The sequence below is a fragment of the Ranitomeya variabilis genome, chromosome 4 (genome assembly GCF_051348905.1).
Source record: "Ranitomeya variabilis isolate aRanVar5 chromosome 4, aRanVar5.hap1, whole genome shotgun sequence".
NCBI classification, from domain to species: Eukaryota; Metazoa; Chordata; class Amphibia; order Anura; family Dendrobatidae; genus Ranitomeya; species Ranitomeya variabilis.
This window is the reverse complement of record NC_135235.1, coordinates 319,878,316-319,904,546: the sequence shown is the minus strand read 5'-3', so window position 1 is coordinate 319,904,546 and position 26,231 is coordinate 319,878,316. Positions and strand designations below refer to the sequence as shown.

Here is a 26,231-nt window from a genome sequence, read left to right as displayed (position 1 = left end):
GTTTTTATCGCTGGCAGTGAGCTGCCAATTACTGTTTTTGTGGATAGTGGTTCAGCCACAAATCTCATTGATGAGGAGTTTGCGCGCACAGCAGGTTTTAGGATTGAAAAACTGTCTCATCCTATCCGCGTGGTCACCATCAATGCTGCTCCTCTCTCTCAGGGGGAGATTACTGAATTTGTGGCTGAGGTGAAACTCCACATTGGGGTTCTACATTCCGAGCGGGTTACATGTAAGGTGCTCAGGAGTCTTCCTGCTCAGGTGGTTTTGGGTTTTCCTTGGTTGTCCATGCACAACCCGGTAATTGACTGGAAAACTCAGGACATAATTCAGTGGAGCGAGTTCTGCCAGGAGAATTGCCTGGCCACATGTGTGGCTGCGGTAACTTCAAGCGTTCCGGAGTCACTTCTGGATTTTGTGGATGTGTTCTCTGAAAAGGGTTGTTCAGAGTTGCCGCCACATCGTCCCTATGACTGTTCTATCAGGTTTAAACTAGGGGCCAAGTTGCCGAAAGCAAGGATGTTTAACATCTCCGGTCCGGAGAGACAAGCGTTAAAAGATTATATTGCTGAAAGCTTGAGCAAAGGGCACATCAGGCCGTCATCCTCGCCGGTGGCAGCAGGGTTCTTCTTCGTGAAGAAGAAAGATGGCGGATTACGCCCGTGTTTGGATTTCAGGGAGTTGAACCAGATTACGGTTCGTGATTCTTACCCGATGCCACTGATACCAGATTTGTTCAACGAGGTGGCGGGTGCTAAGTGGTTTACCAAGCTTGACCTCAGGGGGGCGTACAATCTCATAAGAGTCCGTCAAGGTGATGAGTGGAAGACGGCTTTTAATACCCCTGAGGGTCATTTAGAAAATTTGGTGATGCCTTTTGGGTTGACTAACACACCTGCAGTGTTCCAACATTTCATCAATGATGTGTTCTCGCATGTTTTGGGGAAATTCGTTATCGTGTACCTAGATGACATCCTCATATATTCTTGCGACCGTGATGCTCATTTAAATCATGTCAGGCAGGTGTTACAGCTTCTCAGAGAGAATAAGCTGTATGCTAAACTTGAGAAATGTGTATTTTCTGTTCAAGAGTTGCCTTTCTTGGGTTATATTGTGTCTGCTTCTGGTTTTAAAATGGACACCGCTAAGGTGCAAGCGGTGCTGCACTGGGAACGTCCTGATAACCTGAAAGCACTTCAGTGGTTCCTTGGGTTTTCTAACTACTATAGGAAATTTATGAGGGATTTTTCCATCATTGCTAAACCGCTAACTGACATGACTAAAAAGGGTACCAATTTCTCCGTTTGGCCTGAGGCTGCTGTGCGCGCATTTGAATTTCTTAAGAACAGTTTTGTTTCAGCCCCCATTCCTGTTCAGCCAGACGTATCAAAACCCTTTGTTGTGGAAGTCGATGCGTCTGAGGTTGGTGTGGGGGCGGTACTATCTCAAGGCTCATCTTTGAGTGGTTTGCGTCCGTGCGCCTATTTCTCCAAGAAACTGTCGTCCGCCGAATGTAACTACGATATCGGCAACAGGGAGTTGTTGGCAATCAAGTTGGCCTTTGAAGAATGACGACACTTCTTGGAGGGGTCGGTACATCAGGATACTGTTATTACCGATCATAAGAATCTGCTGTATTTGGAGTCAGCCAAGCATCTGTCCCCCAGGCAGGCTCGCTGGGCATTGTTTTTCACGCGGTTCAATTTTGTTGTCACTTACAGACCGGGGTCTAAAAACACTAAGGCGGATGCTCTGTCTAGGTGTTTTCCGGAGGGTGAACCTCGGGAAGATCCAGTACCCATCCTCCAAAAGGGTGTTGTGGTTTCGGCTCTCACTACCGAGGTTGAGGCTGAGATTGCCGAGGCTCAGGAGGAGGTACCATCTGAGCTTCCCATCAACAAATCTTTTGTACCGCTTCATCTCCGCTTAAAGATTTTCGCCACCCAGGGGTTAGAGGTACCTTGAAGTTGGTGTCACGTCGGTTTTGGTGGCCCAAGATCTGACAGGACGTGGTCTCATACGTGTCAGCTTGTACCACGTTCGCTAGGGCTAAGACGCCCCGCTCCCGTCCTGTTGGCACACTACTTCCTCTTGAAGTACCTAGTAAGCCATGGATGGAAATCTCCATGGATTTCATCACTGATTTGCCCTCATCAGCTGGGAACACGGTCATCTTGGTGATTGTTGATCGGTTTTCTAAAATGTCGCACTTTGTGTCTTTGCCTTCGTTGCCTAACGCTAAGACTCTGGCTCAGGTATTTGTGCAAGAGGTGGTCAGACTTCATGGGGTTCCGTCTGACATCGTGCCTGATAGGGGGTCTCAGTTTGTGGCAAAATTTTGGAAAGCATTTTGCTCACGGCTGGGGATCAAGTTGTCTCATTCTTCGGCGTTCCATCCTCAGTCAAATGGTCAGACTGAGCGTATGAACCAAAATTTGGAACAGTACCTACGCTGCTTTGTCTTTGATAACCAGGAGGAGTGGTCTACCTTTCTTCCTTTGGCTGAGTTTGCCATCAATAATCACCGCCAGGAGTCGTCTGGGGAGTCTCCGTTTTTTTGTGTTTACGGGCTACATCCTCAATTTTGTACCTTGAGTCAGAGGGGCTCTTCCGGCGTTCCGGAGGAGGAACAGTTAGGAGCACAATTGTCATCAGTCTGGAGGAGAGTTAAACAGCGCCTGTTGAGTGTGGGTGCTAGGTACAAACGTGTGGCTGACAGTAGGCGTGTGCCAGGTCTGGACCTGAGTGTGGATGACTGGGTGTGGTTATCCACAAAAAACATAAGACTCAAAATACCGTCCCTTAAATTGGGTCCACGGTTTATTGGTCCATTTAGGGTCATCGCCGTCATTAACCCAGTAGCGTACCGATTGGAGCTCCCTACGGTGTATAAGATACACAAAAAGGTCTCTTCTAAAGAAGGTGGTGGGTTCTGTGGACGCGGCGCCTATGCCACCTCCAGTCTTGGTGGATGGTAATTTGGAGTTTGAAGTCTCCAAGGTGGTTGACTCTTGTGTAGTGCGTCGCACTTTACAGTACTTGGTGCACTGGCATGGTTATGGGCCTGAGGAGAGGTCCTGGGTACCAGCCTCGGATATTCATGCGGATCGGCTTGTCAGGTTTTTTCATCGTCGCCATCCAGACAAGCCGGGTCCTATAAGCCGTGAGGGCCCTGGGGTCCCTCGTAGAAGGCGGGGTACTGTCATGTCGGACGCTGTTCAGACCAGGTCATTCGACAGACAGCGGTAATTCTGCTTTTGACCACTATTTGCTCATTGGCGTCAGCTAGATTTTATCTAGCTGTTCCGGGGTTAATTTACCTGATCCTCGGATTGGAAGCTGGGCCATGCCCATTGCCTTTAAATAGTTCTCCTGATCATTGGTCGTCGCCGATTATAGCTTCTGTCTTGTGCGTTGTTTTCTCGGTCCGGAGTGGAGAGCTGGTTGTTGGAGATTCGTTGCTGGTGGTGTATTTTCCTTAGTCTTATTTACTCCTTCCTATATTTGTATTTATTTTGCCCTGCACATTTATAGTGTATTCCTGAGTGACTGCGGCGTGGTGTATATTTTCCTTTATCCTTGTCTGTGCTAACTGTGGGTATTGGTGTATTACCTCTTCACTGGGTGGTGGGCGGAGGTTTCAGCGTAGGGTTGAAGCAGGAGACAGGGTGAGGTTCGAGGCCTGGACATGCACACCATCAGTGTAAACTCCAGGTAGAGGGTCAGTCAGGATTTCCCTAGTCTGAGGGAAATTACAGGGGCCCGGGTAATTAGCTCTCGCTCACCTAGTCTTCCCATGACACGAGCCTTGTCACATGACTTAGGATAATAGCCAAACCAGAATCTCAATTTGCAGACACTGTGTTTCGGGGTACTGCCCCTCGTCAGTGCAAAGTGGAGATCTGGTTTGGCTGATTGAGAGGCGTCTGACCGGGATTCAAGAATTATCGTTTCTCCTTGTGGAGAGTGCAGCGCCCCAGAGTCCTGGTCATTGCAGTACTGTTGCTCCGCCACTAAGGGGAGTGATGGTACGTCTGATTGCACTAAAGGAGTTCACCTGACCAGGTATCACAGTCACACATTACACTTCACACTCCGGCCACCAGGGGGAGCAAAGGGTTCTATGTATTAGGCCACTCCTCACACTCTGGTAAAACTGGGGGTTGGATAGGAAGTTAGGGAGAAGCTGACTGGGTTTTGCCCAGGTAACATCTAGTGAGAGAAGAGCGTTGCTTGGGAAGATCCAGGGGGGTCCCTGTCAGGGGTGGGATCCTGACAGAGGCCTAGCGAAAGGACAGATTGTTAGCCGCGCCTGCACTTCATTGCGGCGGCATCTTAAGAAAGGACACGAAGCGAAGTATACTGTGGAGAAGTGAGAAACGAGATCACAGCACAAAGGCGATAGAACCAGTAGGAGTCGTGCCCCGATATCGGCAACATCCTACTGAGGCGCGTAGCCGGTGGCCGGAACGCCGAGGAAGTATTGGGCTCTACGCATTACTTCAAACGAACGGCAGGGCAGTTAATTTTAGTTTGGCTGCCTCACCTTAATCACCTAATGAAGACAACGGAGGCAATTGTGGGAGAGGGGCGTCTCTAGGGTCCCTATAAAATAACTCCAGGCCTACCCCGTCATACGGGTGCGTCCTATCCATATCATCTGGGGAACGGAGAGAAAGAACAGAAACATACACGACAGTTGTGAGGACTATCCCGTGGTGCTCAGCAGGGAACACCCAGGCGCTAGTAGGTAGGCACTGATTTCCACCTGCAAAGGGAACTCTGGATGTGCCTTCGGACCGGCCGGACTCAGCCAGCCCTGTTAACAGTGCTCTGGATTGCGGATGCCGAAGCCTCCAGTAAAGAGGTAAAGAGACTGCAACCCTGTGTCCTCGTTATTTACTGTGACCTACACCACCACTTACACCTTTTATTGGGCGCCCCTTAGCAGGACCAAGGACCGGGTCGGGCCACCGTGACATCCTCAGAACCGAGAGAGACCCGGATCCGAGTACCCCGCTGTCCTGCGTCTGGGGGCTGCTCCAGAGAGTGACATGATAAGCATGTCGAGGTGAGGAGACTTAAAGCCGCAATGCTCCTCTGGGAAATATGCAAATTGTCTCTTCAGTTGGGGGATCTAGGAGAATCCATGGGACTCATTTTGTGTGAAATCACCCTCATACTGATGCCGAGATTAATCATCATAAATGAAAGTTTTAGGCCATGTGCACACTGTGGTAGGGAGTTTGTTGTAAATGGTTATACCTAGGAACCTTCAGTGTGAAAACTGTACAGCTATACAGGAAACGTTTTATTTTTCCCACTGATATCAAATCTACACTGTGTGAACCTGGCTCAAGTCTGTTCTCGTTTTTTTTATATCTTTCCAATCATGATTAAAAAAAACTCTGCAAATTCTGAACAGAACCAGAAAAGTATTGCACCTTGCTTTTTAATTAAGCTTGATGGAATTTTCCTCTTTTGGGACCCTCAGAAGTCCTATGCAAATTGAAAGCCAAGTGGGCTGGCAGGGGCCACACATGTACATGGCTCTCTACATTGCATTCTGTAGGAGTCGTGGAAACACCCAAGCAAGCAACTTGTAACTGATATCTCAGTGTTGCATGCCTGAGGGCAGAGACAGACTGACGTATTTCTTGTGGGAGAATCGCATCGTAAACCTCGTACTGGCTGTCGGCTCTCCTGACCTTAGCTTGTCAGCTGCAGAGAAATACATCATGCTGTCTTGCTCAGGTCAGGAGAGGTGCCAGGACTGTCCGTGCAGTGCGATGTGATCCTCGACCGAGAAATACGGCAGTCTGCCTTTGCCCTAATGCTCAGGATTTGTAGCACCAATAATGAAAATGTGTGGCTAATGTACCTGAAGAATATCCTTGAATGATGGAGTCCATGATCCTCAGTTTATTATGTTTTTTGTTCCCTTGCCTACTTTTGACATCTCAATCGTGGCTGTACAGATCACATTTAAATGATTTAGCTCTCTGCCACTCTGCTTTGAGCCAAAATCCCTAGAGATAATAATGAGATCTAACAGAGTGAATTGTGCTGAATTTTAGGCCTGGCGTGTATTTGAAAAATTGACCTTCTCCTAATATATTCTTTTGATTAATCAATCAAGATAGAACGGTGCTTGAAAAATTTCGGCACTTTACTTTCATCCCTATGAGAGAGACATACATAAAAAGATATTCCTAAGAAAGCAAGATGAGAATATGGAGCTTAGCATACCTAGTACACCTCACTGTGTGTGAAACCACCCTCATACTGAAGACAAGATCAATCCTAAATGAAAGCGATGAACCATGTACACTTTGAATATGTTTCCTAAAAGGAGCGGCAAATTGCTTGTGTCTCTATAGAGGGTACTTGATGGTTTGTCCTGTTATCTCAGCAGCCTCTGCGCTAAAGCAGTGAATCTCTGCTGTATAACAGGGGTATGAACCCAGTAATGTACAAACAGGTGAGATAGGAGATCAAAGGAGTGACTAATGTAAAGTAGGCTAGTAGACATGAAAAAATAGTGGCCAAGACACCTCTACTACATTTTTTGAGTGAAAATTAAAAACATACTGTTAGCCAATTAATAAGAAACAAAAGTCTGTAACACACAAAGTGTGAAACCACCCTCATGACGAAGGTGAGATTAATCATAAATGAAAGCTTTAGACCATGTACACACTGAATGGTTTTCCCAAACAGAAAGGCAAATTGCTTGTGTCTCTATAGAGGGTACTTGCTAGTTTGTCCTGTTATCTCAGCAGCCTCTGCACTCAGGCCGTAAATCTCTGCTATCAACACATCCCCAAATAATTTAATTTAGGGAAAGAGGATCCATTCCACCAAAGGATAATTTAAAATAACCAATATTTATTTCAGTAATTTAAAACAATATTAAAAATTCAAGCAGGAATAACAAAAGTGACAGGTGCAAGTCTATATACTCCGATTCACAGATAAATTAATCCAAGTAAATAGCAGCTCATAGGCATAGCAGATGTATCAAATGTGGTAAAGGCTATCACTAATAGTCCATTTTATATACAGTACAGACCAAAAGTTTCTTATTTAAAGATTTTTCTTTATTTTCATGACTATTTTCATAGTCATGAAAATACAGAAAAATCTTTAAATGAGAAGGTGTGTCCAAACTTTTGGTCTGAACTGTATATAGCATAAGTATAGGTAAAGCTAATGATCATTGTATATAGTGCATGTGCCAAATATCACAAAGCTTAATGTAACCTATAAACTATAGTGAAAAAGAGACACAACTCTCAGGTAAGGTCACCACCTAAATCTTCTACCTCATTAGCTCTCAGACACTTTATGTGAGTATCTGAAAGTACTGTATGTTTCACTTTTGTCCTGTTCAGTGAGTGCAAACCTCTCTGTTTTTGTGTAGTGTTAGACACAAGGAAGCCCTATCACTGCTTTGCACATGCATTTTATATGGTAATTATGGGCGGTACCTAAACACACTAAAAAGGACTATGAGTGATATATTTCATTAAACCTATGAGCTGATGTCCACTTGGATTAATTATATGGGTTCTTTGATTGGTATGTGTCACTGACTCACTGTATGTTAGTCCTGCTTGAATTTTTAAATATGTTTTAATATTTGAAATAAATACTTATTATTTTATTTTGTATGGACCCTCTTTTTCCCTAATTATTTTTATTAGGGGAGGTGTAGATTTAAGAAGGGCCTAGACTCAAAAAAGGGTGGGGGGAGGAAGGGGAGGGGGTGTTGTAAGACCGCATATGGAACGTAAAGGATACCAATAACCTTGCTATACATACACAAGCCAATACCCTCCATGTACCGCCGTATGGCCTACATTACAGGACTAGACAAACCTGTTTGAGTAACCCAAGAGACTAAGGGGTAGTGGATAACCAGGTGCACCCTGCGTCCACAATCCGTGAGTTGACCCAGTGGCATAAACGCCAGATGTTCCTCAGTTGTTAATAAAAGACTTTTAATACCAGTTGCCTGCCAAACATTCAGCTATAACAGAGAAACTGTTACCTGGGCTACACCCGGTGTGACAAATATGTACCTCTTAAAAAGAGGCTTAGAACACCAGGGGATACAACGACAAATGTCATTCACCCCACATTTTGCCTATGCTAGAGTCTAGTAGAACAAACACGTAACTGCACAGACAGACCATAGGGTCAGAATAATAGGGGCAGAGGGCGCACAGGTATTGGAAGTAAGGCAAAATAGGCAAGGTTATAGGGAAGAGGAACAATATGCTGTTTATATAGGCAACCCTAAAAAAACAAACTTAATAGAGCACTTAGAAAAATGTCCCACAGAAGAGTCTATATAGTCTATAAATGATAGATCTATACCTAAATATCAAGAATCAGGTTTGTTTATAAAACCCGGTAAATAATAAGTCCTCATTTAGACCAAGGGGGACCAAACAGTTCAAGTTGAAGATCCATTTCGACTCGCGTCTGAGAAGTTCCAGGGTAATGTCCTCTCCCCTGATATCCGGTTGAACAGCTTCTAGTCCCCGAATTCTGGTTCCACTCCATTGAGAGTTATGTATGGCCAAATAATGCGAGGCTACAGACGTAAGCGTTTTGCCCTTCTCCATTTCTTTTTTTTCCTTTGTGATGTTAGAAAAATGTTGCTGTTTCCTTCTTCTCAACTCTTGCGTTGTTTGTCCAACGTATATTTTTGGGCATGGACAGATTAAAGTGTAGATCAAGTTGCAAGATTTGCAATTAAAATAAGTTTTAGTGCCAATCTGAAACAGAAAAAGAGGTAAAGTCAAAACTCTGTCTCCAATAGTAAAGGGGCATATATTGCAGTTACCGCACAGAAATGTGCCAGTGAGCTGTGTCCCCTATTTAACTTAACATAGTAACATAGTAAGGCTACTTTCACATTTGCGTTTGTAGCAGCTGCGGAGGGCTGTGGACTTCCTCCGTGAAGCCCCGCCCTCCGCCGCTAGCTCCGCCTATTTCTGCATGAGGCCGGCATGCGGCCTGTGTACCTATATTTAACATTAGGTATGCAGGTCGTGCCGCAGTATGCGGATGCTTCCGCATGTGTCGTTTTGACTGTGCGGAAAAAAAAAATTGCTACAAGCTGCGTCCTACGCTGGTCTCCGCATCGTCAAAACGACGCATGCGGAAGCATCCGCATACTGCGGCACGACCTGCGTACCTAATGTTAAATATAGGTACACAGGCCGCATGCCGGCCGCATGCAGAAATAGGCCGAGCTAGCGGCGGAGGGCGGGGCTTCACGGAGGAAATCCGCAGCCCTCCGCAGCTGCTACAAACGCAAGTGTGAAACCGGCCTAACATAGTTATTAAGGTTGAACGAAGACTATAAGTCCATCTAGTTCAACCCATAGCTTAACCTAACATGCCCTAACATGTTGATCCAGAGGAAGGCAAAAAAAAAAACATGTGGCAAAGAGTAAGCTCCACATTGGGGGAAAAAATTCCTTCCCGACTCCACATACGACAATCAGGCTAGTTCCCTGGATCAACGCCCCATCAAGGAATCTAGTGTATATACCCTGTAACATTATACTTTTCAAGAAAGGCATCCAGTCCCCTCTTAAATTTTAGTTATGAATCACTCATTACAACATCATACAGCAGAGAGTTCCATAGTCTCACTGCTCTTACAGTAAAGAATCTGCGTCAGTTATAGTTATTAAACCTTCTTTCCTCCAGATGTAGAGGATGCCCCCTTGTCCCTGTCTCAGGTCTATGATTAAAAAGATCATCAGAAAGGTCTTTGTACTGTCCCCTCATATATTTATACATTAAAATAAGATCAACCCTTAGCCTTCGTTTTTCCAAACTAAATAGCCCCAAGTGTAATAACCTATATTGGTATTGTAGACCCCCCAATCCTCTAATAATCTTGGTCGCTCTTCTCTGCACCTGCTCTAGTTCAGCTATGTCTTTCTTATACACGGGAGACCAGAACTGTACACAGTATTCTAAGTGTGGTCGCACTAGTGACTTGTATAGAGGTAAAATTATGTTCTCCTCATGAGCATCTATGCCTCTTTTAATGCATCCCATTATTTAATTTGCCTTTGTAGCAGCTGCCTGACACTGGCCACTAAATGTGAGTTTGTCATCCACCCATACACCCAGGTCTTTTTCATTGACGGTTTTGCCCAGAGATTTAGAATTAAGCACATAGTTATACATCTTATTACTTCTACCCAAGTGCATGACCTGACATTTATCCCCATTAAATCTCATTTGCCATTTGTCAGCCCAAGCTTCTAGTTTACATAAATCATCCTGTAATATAAAATTGTCCTCCTCTGTATTGATTACCCTGCAGAGTTTAGTGTCATCTGCAAAGATTGAAATTCTGCTCTGTATGCCGTGTTGTGAACTCTGTTTTTGGGCTCCCTCTTGTGGTTACGAGTGGTACTGTGTGAGTGCTGTCTTTGGGCTCCCTCTGGTGGCTCTTTGTGTCATTCTGCACGTCTGAGGCTGGATCAGCTGTCTCGTTATCTGTTAGCTGGTTTCCTATTTAGCTCACCTGGACTTTCAGTGTTTGCCTGCTGTCTATGTATTCAGTGCTATTCTGATTCCTCCTGTCTACATCCGTTATCAGTCTCTCCAAGAGAAGCTAAGTTTTCTGTTTGGTTATTTTTTGCTCATCAGTGTTCAATATGTTTTTTTGGGTATTTACTTGTCCTTGTCCAGCTTGCTAATATGTGATTTCCTTGAGCGGGTAGCTCTAGGGGGCTGAGTTTCTCCCCTCACACCGTTAGTTGGTGTGGGGGTTCTTGAATTCTCAGCGAGGATATTTTGTATAGGGTTTTTTACTGACCGCACAGTTCCCTGCCTGTCTTCTGCTATCTAATATTAGTGGGCCTCATTTGCTGAATCTGTTTTCATTTCTACGTTTTGTATTTTCCCCTTACCTCACCGTTATTATTTGTTGGGGGCTTCCTATATCTTTGGGGTCATTTCTCTGAGGCAAGTGAGGTCTTATTTTCTCTATAGGGGTAGCAAGTTTCTCAGGCTGCGTCGAGACGTCCAGGAATTTAGGCACGTTCACCGGCTACCTTTAGTGTGTTTGTTAGGATCAGGTTGCGGTCAGTCCAGTTACCAGCTCCCTAGAGCTTGTTCTATGTTCAGTAACTTAGCTAGTTCATTCTGTGATCCTCAGCCACTAAGGATCATAACAGTACAGCAGGCCCAAAAGTGTTTAATGCATCGCAGAAGTAGGATAAGAGAAGTCCTGAGTACAATTTTTTTTTTCTTTTTTTCCTCTCCCTTTGCTGCAGTCTGTCCAGCTTCTCTCATCCCCTTAATCTGTGGGTGGCTTTGAGTTCAGCTGCAGACATGGATATTCAGAGTCTGACTTCTAGTGTGGATCATCTTGCTGCAAGGGTGCAAAGCATTCAGGATTTTGTTGTTCACAGTCCTATGTCTGAGCCAAAAGTACCTATTCCTGAGTTGTTTTCTGGAGATAGATGTAGGTTTCTGAATTTTAAGAATAATTGTAAATTATTTCTTTCTTTGAGACCTCGTTCCTCTGGTGATTCTGCTCAGCAAGTTAGAATTGTTATCTCCCTGTTACGTGGCGACCCTCAAGATTGGGCTTTCTCCCTGGCGCCAGGAGATCCTGCATTGCTGAATGTGGATGCGTTTTTTCTGGCACTTGGATTGCTTTATGAGGAACCTAATCTTGAGAACCAGGCAGAAAAGGCCTTGCTGGCTCTCTCTCAGGGCCAGGATGAAGCTGAGGTGTATTGTCAAAAATTTCGGAAATGGTCGGTGCTTACTCAATGGAATGAGTGTGCCCTGGCTGCAAATTTCAGAGAAGGTCTTTCTGAAGCCATTAAGAATGTTATGGTGGGGTTCCCCACGGCTGCAAGTCTGAATGACTCAATGGCTTTGGCCATTCAGATTGATCGGCGTTTGCGGGAGCGCAAATCTGTGCACCATCTGGCGGTGTTTTCTGAACAGAGACCTGAGTCTATGCAATGTGACCGAATTCTGACCAGAATTGAGCGGCAAAATCATAGACGTCAAAATGGGTTGTGCTTTTACTGTGGTGATTCAACTCATGTTATCTCAGCATGCTCTAAGCGCGTAAAAAAAATCGCTAAATCTGTCACCGTTGGTACTATCCAGCCTAAATTCATTTTGTCTGTTACTTTAATTTGTTCTTTGTCATCCTACTCGGTTATGGCTTTTGTGGATTCAGGTGCTGCCCTGAACCTGATGGATTTGTCGTTTGCCAGGCGCTGTGGTTTTGTTCTGGAGCCTTTGGAATTCCCTATTCCACTGAGGGGAATTGATGCTACACAATTGGCTGAGAATAAGCCTCAGTATTAGACTCAAGTGACCATGTGCATGACTCCTGTACATCAGGAGGTGATTCCCTTTCTTGTGCTGCATAATTTGCATGATGTTGTCGTTTTGGGTCTGCCATGGATGCAGGCCCATAATCCAGTTCTGGATTGGAAAGCTATGTCTGTTTCAAGTTGGGGTTGCCAGGGGATTCATGGCGATGCTCCTTTGGTGTCAATTGCTTCTTCCACTCCTTCTGAGGTCCCTGAGTTTTTGTCGGACTACCAGGATGTATTTGATGAGCCCAGATCCGGTGTCCTGCCTCCTCACAGGGATTGTGATTGTGCTATAAATTTGATTCCTGGTAGTAAGTTCCCTAAGGGACGACTTTTTAATTTGTCTGTACCAGAACATGCCGCGATGCGGAGTTATATAAAGGAGTCTTTAGAGAAGGGACATATTCGCCCGTCCTCCTCCCCTCTTGGTGCAGGATTCTTTTTTGTGGCCAAAAAGGATGGTTCTCTGAGACCTTGTAGAGATTATCATCTTCTAAATAAAATCACGGTCAAATTTTAGTATCCTTTGCCATTATTATCTGATCTGTTTGCTCGGATTAAGGGGTCCAGTTGGTTCACCAAGATAGATCTTCGTGGTGCGTATAACCTTGTGCGTATTAAGCAGGGGGATGAATGGAAAACAGCATTTAATACGCCCGAAGGCCATTTTGAGTACTTGGTGATGCCTTTTGGACTCTCTAATGCTCCTTCTGTGTTCCAGTCCTTCATGCATGACATCTTCCGAGAATATCTGGATAAATTTATGATTGTGTATCTGGATGACATTTTGGTCTTTTCGGAGGACTGGGAGTCCCATGTGAAGCAGGTCAGGATGGTATTTCAGGTCCTGCGTGCTAATGCCTTATTTGTGAAGGGCTCAAAATGTCTCTTCGGAGTACAGAAGGTTTCCTTTTTGGGTTTTATTTTTTCTCCTTCTACTATTGAGATGGACCCAGTCAAGGTCCAGGCTATTCATGACTGGACTCAGCCTACATCTGTTAAGAGTCTTCATAAGTTCTTGGGTTTTGCTAATTTTTACCGTCGCTTCATTGCTAATTTTTCTGGCGTGGTTAAACCCTTGACGGATTTGACCAAGAAGGGTTCTGATGTGACTAATTGGTCTCCTGCGGCCGTGGAAGCCTTTCGGGAGCTGAAGCGCCGGTTTTCTTCGGCTCCAGTTTTGTGTCAGCCTGATGTCTCTCTTCCTTTTCAGGTCGAGGTTGATGCTTCTGAGATTGGAGCAGGGGCTGTTTTGTTGCAGAGAAGCTCTGATTGCTCTGTGATGAAACCTTGTGCTTTCTTTTCAAGAAAGTTCTCGTCTGCCGAGCGGAATTATGATGTTGGTAATCGGGAGTTGTTGGCTATGAAGTGGGCATTTGAGGAGTGGCGACATTGGCTCGAGGGAGCTAAGCATCGTGTGGTGGTCTTGACTGATCACAAAAATCTGATTTATCTCGAGTCTGCCAAGCGGCTGAATCCTAGACAGGCTCGTTGGTCGTTGTTTTTCTCCCGTTTCGATTTCGTGGTCTCGTACCTGCCTGGTTCGAAGAACGTGAAGGCTGATGCTCTTTCTAGGAGTTTTGTGCCTGACTCTCCGGGAGTTTCAGAGCCGGCTGGTATCCTCAGAGAGGGAGTGATTTTGTCTGCCATTTCCCCAGATTTGCGACGAGTGCTGCAGAAATTTCAGCGGATAGACCTGACCGTTGCCCACCAGAGAGACTGTTTGTCCCAGATAGATGGACCAGCAGAGTTATTTCCGAGGTTCATTCTTCGGTGTTGGCAGGCCATCCTGGGATTTTTGGTACCAGAGATTTGGTGGCTAGGTCCTTCGGGTGGCCTTCCTTGTCGCGGGATGTGCGTTCCTTTGTGCAGTCCTGTGGGATTTGTGCTCGGGCTAAGCCTTGCTGTTCTCGTGCCAGCGGTTTGCTTTTGCCTTTGCCTGTCCCGAAGAGGCCTTGGACGCACATTTCCATGGATTTTATTTCGGATCTTCCAGTCTCTCAGAGAATGTCTGTCATCTGGGTGGTGTGTGATCGTTTTTCCAAAATGGTCCATTTGGTGCCCTTGCCTAAGTTGCCTTCCTCCTCCGATTTGGTTCCTCTATTTTTTCAGGATGTGGTTCGCTTGCACGGCATCCCTGAAAATATTGTGTCTGACAGAGGATCCCAGTTTGTGTCCAGATTTTGGCGGATCTTTTGTGCTAAGATGGGCATTGATTTGTCTTTTTCGTCGGCCTTCCATCCTCAGACGAATGGCCAAACCGAGCGAACTAATCAGACCTTGGAAACTTATTTAAGATGTTTTGTTTCTGCTGATCAGGATGATTGGGGGACTTTTTTGCCATTGGCCGAGTTTGCCCTTAATAATCGGGCTAGTTCTGCTACTTTGGTTTCGCCGTTTTTCTGCAATTCTGGTTTTCATCCTCGTTTTTCCTCGGGTCAGGTTGAGCCTTCTGACTGTCCTGGGGTGGATTCTGTGGTGGATAGGTTGCAGCAGATTTGGAACCATGTGGTGGACAATTTGAAGTTGTCACAGGAGAAGGCTCAGCGCTTTGCCAACCGCCGTCGCGGTGTGGGTCCCCGACTTTGTGTTGGGGATTTGGTATGGCTGTCTTCTCGGTATGTTCCTATGAAGGTCTCCTCTCCTAAATTCAAGCCTCACTTCATCGGTCCTTATAAGATTTTGGAAATCCTTAACCCGGTGTCATTTCGTTTGGACCTCCCAGCGTCGTTTGCCATTCATAATGTGTTCCATAGGTCTTTGTTGCGGAGGTATGTGGTGCCTGTGGTTCCTTCTGTTGAGCCCCCTGCCCCGGTGCTGGTTGAGGGCGAATTGGAGTACGTGGTGGAGAAGATCTTGGATTCTCGTATTTCTAGACGGAAGCTTCAGTATTTGGTTAAGTGGAAGGGCTATGGTCAGGAGGATAATTCCTGGGTTGTCGCCTCTGATGTTCATGCGGCTGATTTGGTTCATGCCTTCCATGTTGCTCATCCTGATCGCCCTGGGGGTTTTGATGAGGGTTCGGTGACCCCTCCTCAAGGGGGGGGTACTGTTGTGAACTCTGTTTTTGGGCTCCCTCTTGTGGTTACGAGTGGTACTGTGTGAGTGCTGTCTTTGGGCTCCCTCTGGTGGCTCTTTGTGTCATTCTGCACGTCTGAGGCTGGATCAGCTGTCTCGTTATCTGTTAGCTGGTTTCCTATTTAGCTCACCTGGACTTTCAGTGTTTGCCTGCTGTCTATGAATTCAGTGCTATTCTGATTCCTCCTGTCTACATCCGTTATCAGTCTCTCCAAGAGAAGCTAAGTTTTCTGTTTGGTTATTTTTTGCTCATCAGTGTTCAATATGTTTTTTTGGGTATTTACTTGTCCTTGTCCAGCTTGCTAATATGTGATTTCCTTGAGCGGGTAGCTCTAGGGGGCTGAGTTTCTCCCCTCACACCGTTAGTTGGTGTGGGGGTTCTTGAATTCTCAGCGTGGATATTTTGTATAGGGTTTTTTACTGACTGCACAGTTCCCTGCCTGTCTTCTGCTATCTAGTATTAGTGGGCCTCATTTGTTGAATCTGTTTTCATTTCTACATTTTGTATTTTCCCCTTACCTCACCGTTATTATTTGTTGGGGGCTTCCTATATCTTTGGGGTCATTTCTCTGAGGCAAGTGAGGTCTTATTTTCTCTATAGGGGTAGCAAGTTTCTCAGGCTGCGTCGAAACGTCCAGGAATTTAGGCACGTTCACCGGCTACCTTTAGTGTGTTTGTTAGGATCAGGTTGCGGTCAGTCCAGTTACCACCTCCCTAGAGCTTGTTCTATGTTCAGTAACTTAGCTAGTCCATTCTGTGATCCTCAGCCACTAAGGATCATAACAATGCCCCCTACAAGGTCATTAATAAATATGTCAAAAAGAAGAGGGCCCAATACTGACCCCTGTGTTACCCCACTGCGACCCAGTCCGAGTGTGCTCCATTAATAACCACCCTTTGTTTCCTATCCCTGAGCCAGCTCTTAACCCACTTACAGATATTTCCCCTATCCCCATTATTCTCATTTTATGTATCAACCTTTTGTGTGGCACCGTATCAAAAGCTTTTGAAAAGTCCATATACACTACGTCCACTGCGTTCCCTTGGTCCTGTCCGGTACTTACCTCTTCATAGAAATTGATCAGATTAGATTAATAACCAGTCGTTTGAAGTGACTATGGCTCAGGCAATCCCTGAGATTTTTGGCCCTCCTTGCTATCAAACTCAGTTGTACAGAGACATGCGGCTTGAGTCTAGGCTCACTACGAAGGATGCCCCAGTATTTGGTCAGGATGCCTCTAATATCCTTCCACTGGTCATTATAGGTCGTAATGATACCAAGTGGTTTTGAGGCTGTAAAAGGCATCTCCTGTCTGGGTCAGTGTTGATTCGGCGCATGTCAGTCACATGCTGCGTCTCCTATTAACAATGACTTCCGGGTCAAACCACACTGGAACGCATGCATGGAACGCAAGCCGTCCCGTAGTGCGCAGGACCGGAAATCAAGGAACAGCTAGATCGACTTGCGCACCCACTGACAAAGAGTGTATATACCTATACTATGGCGAAGTGTGCAAGGGGCAGGGCTAAATAGCAATCTTACAATGACGGGGAATGGACGCGGAGGAACCACGTTTCAAGGGACTAAATAGAGGGGAGAAATATATATAAATAAGGAAAAAATGCTTTTCCGGTAAGGGCTTCTGAAAGGTAGTATAAATGGAGCGTTGGGATTTATTTTAATTTTCCCTGGATGTACCCTGTATGATTCTATAATATTATTACTTCTTTATTCACGTGATGTCTCTGGGTCTGATCTAAAGATATGCTTCTGCCTCCTACCCCAGTCCATTCTGGCCAGTATGATGGCAGAAGCATAGAATTTTACTCCGCACCAAGAAGCAGTCATTCTTACCCACAATCTGGAGAGAGCAACTTGTCAAAAAGATTAAACCCTTGTTTTGTCTGATACTTTTTATGTGATGCTATTGATAGCTCCATTTGGAAGTACATTGGCTCCGTTTATCATAAGTCTATTAGAATAATGCTGTGGTGACAATAAAGAGATGACAAAAAGCGGGGGAGACTGAGAACTAAAGAATATGCCAAGAATAAGAAGTGAACATTTGAACAGAGCTGGAAATATTTTATAGGACATGATCTAGTGTATAGTTATAGAATAAAGTTTGGGAATACTTCTTGAGCGCTAGACTGGTCTACAATTATACCTAAAAAGGAAACAACTACAAAATGGAAAGCTTAAAACTTATTGATTTTACTTGTTTCATAGGGAAGGAAGCCTGGCTACTTTTCTTTCCTGGATCCGTTCTCACCTGGTGTGTGGCTCTTCATGCTTCTTGGCTACTTGGCTGTCAGCTGTGTGTTGTTCCTTGTGGCTCGGTAAAAATTACTACATTTATTCCCTTTGATTTATATGTAAGCATAAAATACATTGTCCTTAGCTATTATATTTGACATCTTTGATTTCCAGTATTTATGTTCATTTACAGTTATTATTCTCTTTTGAGTACCGTCAACTGATTTACCCCACTTATTGGGCCGTAAGTCAGTATTTAGCAAGAAAAAAAACCTTGCTTATAAAGTGCCTCCATCTTATACTTAGAAGTCAGGTGTGACCAGTAGAGTCATGTCCCCCTGACAACTTCTTCCTGCTAGTAACAAAGAGAGATGGTGTGTACTGCAGCTTCTAGAAGTCTACCACTATAGATCTGTTGGGTTGTAGCTGGCTGTCCCACCTGATTCTCTAGCTCCCTTAGTATTGAGGTCCCCTACTACTTTGCAGGTAAACTTGTTGCTCCCCACACACACCACCTGGGCTGGTCTGAGCTTTCAGACCCACTCTCCAGGTTGCCCCAGCTTTCCTAAGTCTCTTTTCAAGCAGTAGACTAGTATGAAAAAGGTGGCCATGGACCCTCCTGGGCCCACTGATTAGAAAACTGTGAGGTGTCTGTGTGGCGCCCCTGAGGGTTCAGTCACCACAGAGGTACTGCACCTCATCCAGAGGTGTGGTATCCCACTCTCAGGTAAGGAGGGGGGCACTACCCAGGACTCTAACACCAGCATCCAACACCTCACCACTCCAGTCAGGGCACCTGGGCGTACCCTATGGCAGGATGGCCTCATCCCAGTCTGGAGAGGGTTACCAGGTAGAGGGTGTGGGTGGAGAAGGTAAAGTTGTCATGGAAACAAGAGAGAGGAGTTAGTTAGTGAGTTAGATAGTTGGAGCTGGGGACTTGAGCAGTGAGGAGCTCGTCCCAGCACCAGAAGACAGAGAGAGAGAGAAGTTGCAGAAAGTCAGAGAGAAAGAAGGGGTCCTAGGGGCATGGGTAGTGAGCAATCCTCCCGTGGGGCCCGCATCCACGCTGACCATCGCCAGGTGCAGAGTCCATGTCGCAGTGGGAAACCAGCCCCCTAGACTAGTGGAGAACTACAAGACTCAGCTAGCCAGCCATAGGCTGTGGTATCTGTACGTGCCACAGCCACATCCACATACATTCGCTGAAAAGGTGGCCACATAGGAGCAAAGGGGACTCAGAGGATGTTGCCCGACATGGTCCGCGGCTGCTGGCTTTGGACACTGTGTGTGAAGGCACAGGGCAGGAGAGGTGGGAACCAGCGCAGTGAGACAGCCATGAAAGGAACATAAGAGAGGAGTCCTGGAAAAGTGTACCCCAAATCATCTGGGGGCTGGCTGGACCACAGACCCGGAGGACACAGTCCACGGCTAGAGACAGTAATCTGCAGAACTGTGAGTAAAGCATTGAAAACTGCACCCAGCTGTGTCCTCTGAATTATTCCTGCGCCACTTGCCCTACCCTACAACTACCACAACTACAATCATCACAATTAACACCTATATCTGCCCTGGGGACTAGCTCTACCCGTGGAGAGCTCTACCAACTCTGCTGCATCACCATCTGCCCCAGAGGACCTGAACTGCAGAGTCGGCCACCATCTCATTGCCGAATACCACGGGTGGCGTCACAAACAATTTCCCTATTTCCCTATAATAAAGTTTATTTATTCCCCTTTAATTTCATTGACTTTTTTATTGGACGCCAGGGCCACGGACTGGGTCACTGCTGCCGTGACACATCCCTTTAAGAACCGGCCCAGTACCGAGTATCCCCACGGCCCTGGCGGGTGATCCATCTGTGCAGAGGAGAGGAGAGAGAGCCAGGGACCATGCACCTTTAGTATAGTATAGTATACAGGTTTTACAGTAAGCTCAGTGAGAAGACAGTATTCGGTAGGCAACTCAGCTCCCTCTGGTGCTGACAATAGGCAGTCAGAATGTTATCATTTTAATCTATGCTGATGTAGGGGCTTTGTAGCTCTGTATGAAAAGAAGATGAGTACCGACCACTGCATAGATATATTAACCCTTTCACAACATATGATGTATATTTATGTCATATGTTGTGTTCCCGACTTTGATGCAGGCTCCAGCGCTGAACCTGCATCTTTCCTCGCACATGACAGCTGATTTAATCAGCTGTCATGTCCCTTTAACAGCTGTGGGTGGATAGGAGCTCCACCCATGGCTGTTAACCAGTTAAATCCCGGGATTTAACACGCACCAGCCGGAATCACATCACCGACCATCTGCTCCCATGTCACCTGACCAGGGGGTGCTGATAGGTAATTGTCATGATAGCTGGGGGTCTGCAAAAGACTCCTGTGCCTGTCATTGTGAATTGCATAGGAGGTCGTGAATCTCATAAGAGATCATGCTTTTTACTAGACATACATGTATAGCCCAGGCAATTGGATGGTCACTGCTTCTGGTCAATTAAATGGACTATCGAAGACAGTAAAAAGTGAAAAAAATTTCAAATCACCCCGCTTTTGCCCCTTGAAAATAAAGCAATAATAAATAATACACAGGTTCAGTATCGCTGAGTTCAGAAATGCCCAATCTATCAAAATCTAAAAACAATTAATCAGATCAGCAAACAGCGTAAGGAGGAAAAAAATCGAAATGCCATAATTATGTTTTTTTGGCTGCCGCAACATTGCAATGAGAGGCAAGAAAAACATTGTATCTACCTCAAAATGGTATCAATAAAAACGTCAGCTCAGGGTGCAAAAAATAAGCCCTCACCGAGCCCCAGATCCCGAAAAATGAAAATGCTACGGGTCTCCGAAAATGGCGACAAACGCTAAAACTTTTTTAATACCTATTCAGAATTTTTTTTCACCGTTAAAATAACAAGAATAAACTATTCATGTTTGGTATCTGCGTACTCATACTGACCTGGAGAATCAAATCACCTGATCAGTTACCATATAGGGAACATGGTAAATAAAAACCCAAAGAAAACAATTGTGGAATTGCACTTTTTTTGCAATTTCAACGCACTTGGAATTTTTTCCCCATCTTCCAGTAGTACTCTATATGATGAAATCAATGGTTTCATTCAAAGTTAAAACTCTTGGCGCAAAAAAAACGAGCTGTCATACGGCTATATTGATGGAAAAATAAAAAAATTTGTGGCTCTCGGCAGAAAGGGAGGAAAAAATGAAAAAAGGAAAATGGCCAGGGTGTGAAGTGGTTACAAAAATGAGCAGTAACGAATTTCATACCTTTACAATACAATCATCAAAAACAGAAATTTCATTTAAGGCTTCACATAAATTGACATATTACAGATTCATGTTGTATGGATCCATAATAGGGCACCTCTTGGGAAAAAAAATATTGCATGATGCACTACATTGCATGACATTTTACTAGAGGCGTTAGGAAATCAGCACCACATGAAGGTCCCATCTGACAGCAGACACAATACACATCGGAATCCCAGACGCCACTACAAAGGTTCCGTGCGCTCATCGAAAAAATATATATTAATTTTGCTTTTTGCATTGTATCTGACTGATTATGCAGAGGTCAAGCAGTATTAAATATTCCTATTTTCCATACAATTCATAATATTAAGCAATAAATGATTTTGACAAAGCATTCCATTTCTTCTGCAGACGTAGAATGTTCGGTAATTTTAGCACTCGGTTATGTTTTCATTCACCCGATGACCAGTCCATCAAAATATATTATGATTGCTTGGGTGTACACCAAGCATAATAAGGCACCTTTGGCATATCTGTTTTTTTTTCTTTTCCTATTGCAGTCAATGATTTTGCAGTGTGCGGAGTGTGTGGGCTGACGAGCTGCAGTCACCTTGGGATGCATAATTGGTGGCATGTCACTATGCTTCACTAAAATCATAATGTAAATTAACCATGCTTGCATTCCCTGGCAGCACACTAATTAAGCATTGTAAGGCTGCACAATTATCAGTAAGGATGTGAGACGTTATATTTAAGACAAGTAAACAATACCGATACCTCCTGATTTTATGACCTAAAAGACCTTGACAGCGATATATGCGTCCAAACGTTTTCCAAATTACACAATAACACTCTCTCAGTCTAGTTGAAATGTAGATAAAAAGTTGAGTTAACAAATTAATATATTAACTATATCTCAAGAGAAAAATGTCAACTTGAAAGCATATATACATGCATATATTTAACCCTTTAATGGTCTAGTCACTTTGGGCCTTAATTACCAAACCCCATTTTTTACATCCGACCTATTTCACTTTTTAAGGTAAAAACTCTGGAATGCGTCTACATATCCCCGTGATTCTGAGATTTTTTTAGGACACTTTGGACTTCATGTTACTGTTAAATTCAGGCCAATAAAGTTTGTGATTATTTACGAAATCATCTGAAAGTTTGTGAAAATTTAGAAAAATTTTCAATTTTCAGACTTTAAATTTTCATGCCCATTATAGCAGATAGTCACACCAAATAATATAGTTAAAGGAAATCTGTAAGCAGTTTTTTTGCCATTTAATCTGAGAGCGGCATAATGCAGGAGCAGAAAGCTTGATTCTAGGAATTTGTCACTTGCTCAGCAGCTCACTGTAGTTTCAACAAAATCCGTGGATGTGAGGGCGGAGAGGATGGTGTTCCAACACTCTGATAACTATGTTTTAGGTACATTCTGTTTTATTGTTATTCTCCTGTGGGCTGCAGTTCCTGCTAGTCAGAGGTAATAGGGTTAACTGTAGGGCAGGCCCATAGTGGGAAAGAGTTTTGGAGATCTGTGGGATAGTTTGGGATGGATTAGTTCAGTTAAGGAACAGGAAGAGAGAAGAAAGAACAACCTCAGAAAATAGGCAATCATCACCGGGTGTGTTGTGTGGTGAAGACAGTAGAAAGCAGAGCGAAATTGATTAAGAAAAACCCATCAGCAGCAGAATTCTGTTTAGCAGGCAAGACAAGGGGAACGTACAGCCAGGAACTTTATTACAGTCCCTACTGGTCTGTGGGGAACAGACAAGTGTGGGCCAGGCTTTGGAAGCTTTGGGTCTGAGAGAGACAACAAGACTGGGACATGCTCAGTAAGATGACAGCCCTAGACGCATCATTACATGGTTCAGAGAAGTTGGCTGAAGGATAGTGGTCACTGGGAAAAACATAGCTTAAAGTTGTGCTTTTTGTTTTATGGACTCGTGTGGTCTCCTGTTTGTTGGGTTGATGGAAACCGCAACTGTGCAACGCCTGGCAGACTAGGGCTGGGAGGTGCCCTTTACAGTAACATGGCCGCACACACAAAAAAGCAAGACCCCATTTTCCTGTAGTGAGCCAGGCGAGGGGTATGAGTACCTCGCCCGCAGTTACCACTCCGAGCCCCGTTACAAGCAGATGATCACTGCAGGACTATGGGCTGTGTGCTAGACAGTCCAGGTAATGTGTGTAACCCTGCTCCCCACTACTGATTGGCAGCATGCTGACAACATACAGTGAACACAGTAAGCTAACAATCAGAGGTGTGGGCAGTGTTATACAGAGATCAGCATTCAGAGAACTGCTAGATCTACAGCAGAAAAAATAGGCATTCATTCTAAACTGTACCAAGCAGTCCACTAAGTGATACATACCTGGAATAAGGCTCGCTGCCAGAAATTTCTCACAAGTGATGTCATTATGAATACTAAGCATCTAAAGAAACTCAACTAGTGGTGTGGTGAGCATTTTTATCCCAAAGGTGACCACATTTTGGAAATTACATCCTCAATGAATTCATCTATGAATACATGAACTATTTTATTTTTATTTTTTGCTTTCCAGAAAAGTATGGACTTCATGTTGCCGAGTGAAAATTGTAAATATTCCAGATTAGTGACCATTAGTCATGAGCGAGTGTACTCGTTGCTCGGGTTTTCCCGAAAAGCTTCCAGGTGTCTGCCTAGGGAAAGAGGAAGTTACTGGCCTGAACACCTGAATTTAACCCCTGTAAGTGTGTCCATAGGAACCTTCCCATTTAAGAACTATTGGCTGGCAGGGCATCCCAATTAGTGCATCACCAAGGGGAGTGGTACAAGGGGGGAACTGGGCACTGACGGTATCTTATTGGCGTTTGTCATATGGGCTCCACAGTCAGAGGCACGTTCCTTATGCAGTACCGCACCTGCCAGACTGTGGAGACCTGTGTGTCGTAACCAGTGCCTTTCCCCCTCCCACCAATCCCGTAATTAAACACTGACAGGTCTAGGTGGGTTGAACAGGTCGGTCACAGTTTATTAATTACATAAGCAGAGAAAAAGCAATTCCTTTTCGTATCGGGCGGCTCGTCGCTGAGCTCCTGTCCACGATCGACAGGCGAGTTGGCCATCGAGCAGTTACGAACCTTTGCCCTCCTCCGCTTCTTCCACCACGGAGGATCCCGTGTATGACCTACATGGGACTCCGACCCCACCCATCAACATTAGGGCCTGTTCAACACCGTTCTGTAAGTCAGACAAGAAAATATCGAGGCCAATGTCAGTCAGGTGAACTCCGTCTGGTCTTTATAGTGCTGTGTTATCCCCTTCCAGCTGGTGGTGACGAATTACGATACCGCATTTTCTTCTCACAACTTTTTCCATTCAATAATTGAATCTCTTCCTTGTGCGCTGAATGGCATTTTTATCCCTTGCACCATGCCAGACCCATTAATAGATCAGCAGTAAGGCTTCCCCTTTAATCAATTGTCTAAAACAGTGTTTTTCAACTCTAGTCCACAAGGTATCACTCAACAGATAATGATTTGAGGAAATCCTATAGAGAGAACCTGTGGCAATTTCTGATGCCTTGCTAATAATGCCATCACCCGTACATTGCTAAGGAAACCCTGAAATCGTGTTCTGTTGAGGGCCATGAGGACTGGATTTGAGAATCACTGATATAGAAGATGAGGTAATTTGACCCATGCAAAAGTGACACTACGTATACAAAATGTGTTTTGAATACACAGGATATCATGTTGAAATATTATTTAAATGGCCTGAAATACGTGAATGAAGGTGGAGAGACAGTAGTCAACCTTTTACAAGTTATCCAGTTTAGGGCCAGAACCATTCCTCCTGTGAACCAGTTATATATCCATTTTACATGGTTTTGCCAATTTGATCGCTGTCCAGTTTTATTGTCTACATTACATCGCATATAAAGCTTATTAGAAATGCAACATGTGCCGACCATCACTCTGGGGTTGGGAAATGTTAAGGGTTATCTACTATCGGCTGGAAAGATGTGCGGTATGGATGAGACCGATGGAGCAAAAGTGGTATCTACACAGGACTCGTAATCAATATGAATAAAAATACGTTAGTTAGTTAGTTAGTTAGTTAGTTAGTTAGTTAGTTAGTTAGTAGAATCAGGTAGACTAGTTTGCTTGCGCAGTGCCACGGAGCAGAGTTATCCATAGAGGTTCTGAGAAATTGCCCCACTCAAATGAGCTCTGTTTCAGAGAAGCTACCTAAGTAGCCTGAAGGCCAAACCTACAAAGCACAGGAGGAGGCCAAGTCACGAAGCAAACCAAGAGAAGGCTAGAGACAGGTTCAGAATTTGGAAGTCTCTGTGGCTACCACTAGAGGGAGGTGATATGGTTAGGATATCATGAGGGAACCATCCAGGTGTGAGTGCGGAAGGCACCAAGAGTGGGAACGGCCTGAACTTGAAGTATCCGAGTTTCAGTGATGTGGAGCAGCCAGAAAGTTGTATCTGAGTGAGAGTGAACCTTGTGAAAAGTGGGAGTGAGTAAAGCTGTCAGATCAGGTGAAGTTTAACATTGAATTCCTGGGAACTCAAGCTCAAGTGAAGACAGAGAGGCAAGATAAACTGTAGAAAGTTGAGAAGATTAGCTGTGCTTCCAGCATTACGTAATCGCGCCTCCATATTGGAAGTTAGTAAGTAAAGACTATTTGTTCAGAACCCTGCTGGCTTCAAGTCTTGTCATCAACATGCAGCTAGGCGCAGTGTAAGGTTGTCAAGGTTTTTACTTAACATTTTCCCATTTATCTCTCTGACATGTTGTGTTGTATGCTCTTTATTTAGCCTGACTCCATATGAATGGTACAGTCCTCATCCATGTGTGCAGGGACGGTGCAATCTCCTAATAAATCAGTATTCTCTTGGAAACAGTCTGTGGTTTCCAGTTGGAGGATTTATGCAACAAGGATCTACCATAGCACCCAGAGCTTTGTCTACACGATGTGTCAGCGGAGTTTGGTAAGAGACGATATCTTTCCCAGGGATGTAAATTACAGATGCCAGTGTCGTATGAATCACATTTATTTTATTGCACTGTGAAGGTTTATCTAATTTACAGTGTGGGTATGTGATCATTCATGGAGATTAATATTGCAATAGACTACAGAAAAATACATATTTCTTTAAAATGTTCCAATACATTACAGCTTCAGTTTCTTTTGACAACCTAAAGAAGAAAAAATGTCTGTGCATTTTAGTTTTTCA

The 26,231-nt window shown here is 44.6% G+C and overlaps 1 protein-coding gene across 5 annotated transcripts in view; it reads left to right on the top strand.

The window, feature by feature from the left end:
- Window positions 1-26,231, top strand: part of GRIK4 (glutamate ionotropic receptor kainate type subunit 4) — an 888,411-nt gene that overhangs the window by 824,341 nt on the left and 37,839 nt on the right. For all 5 annotated transcript variants that reach the window (XM_077250470.1, XM_077250471.1, XM_077250472.1 and 2 more), the window contains 2 exons: window positions 17,692-17,801; window positions 25,812-25,985. In XM_077250470.1, coding sequence (XP_077106585.1) covers window positions 17,692-17,801; window positions 25,812-25,985 — 284 coding nt within the window. The remainder of the gene's footprint in view (window positions 1-17,691; window positions 17,802-25,811; window positions 25,986-26,231) is intronic.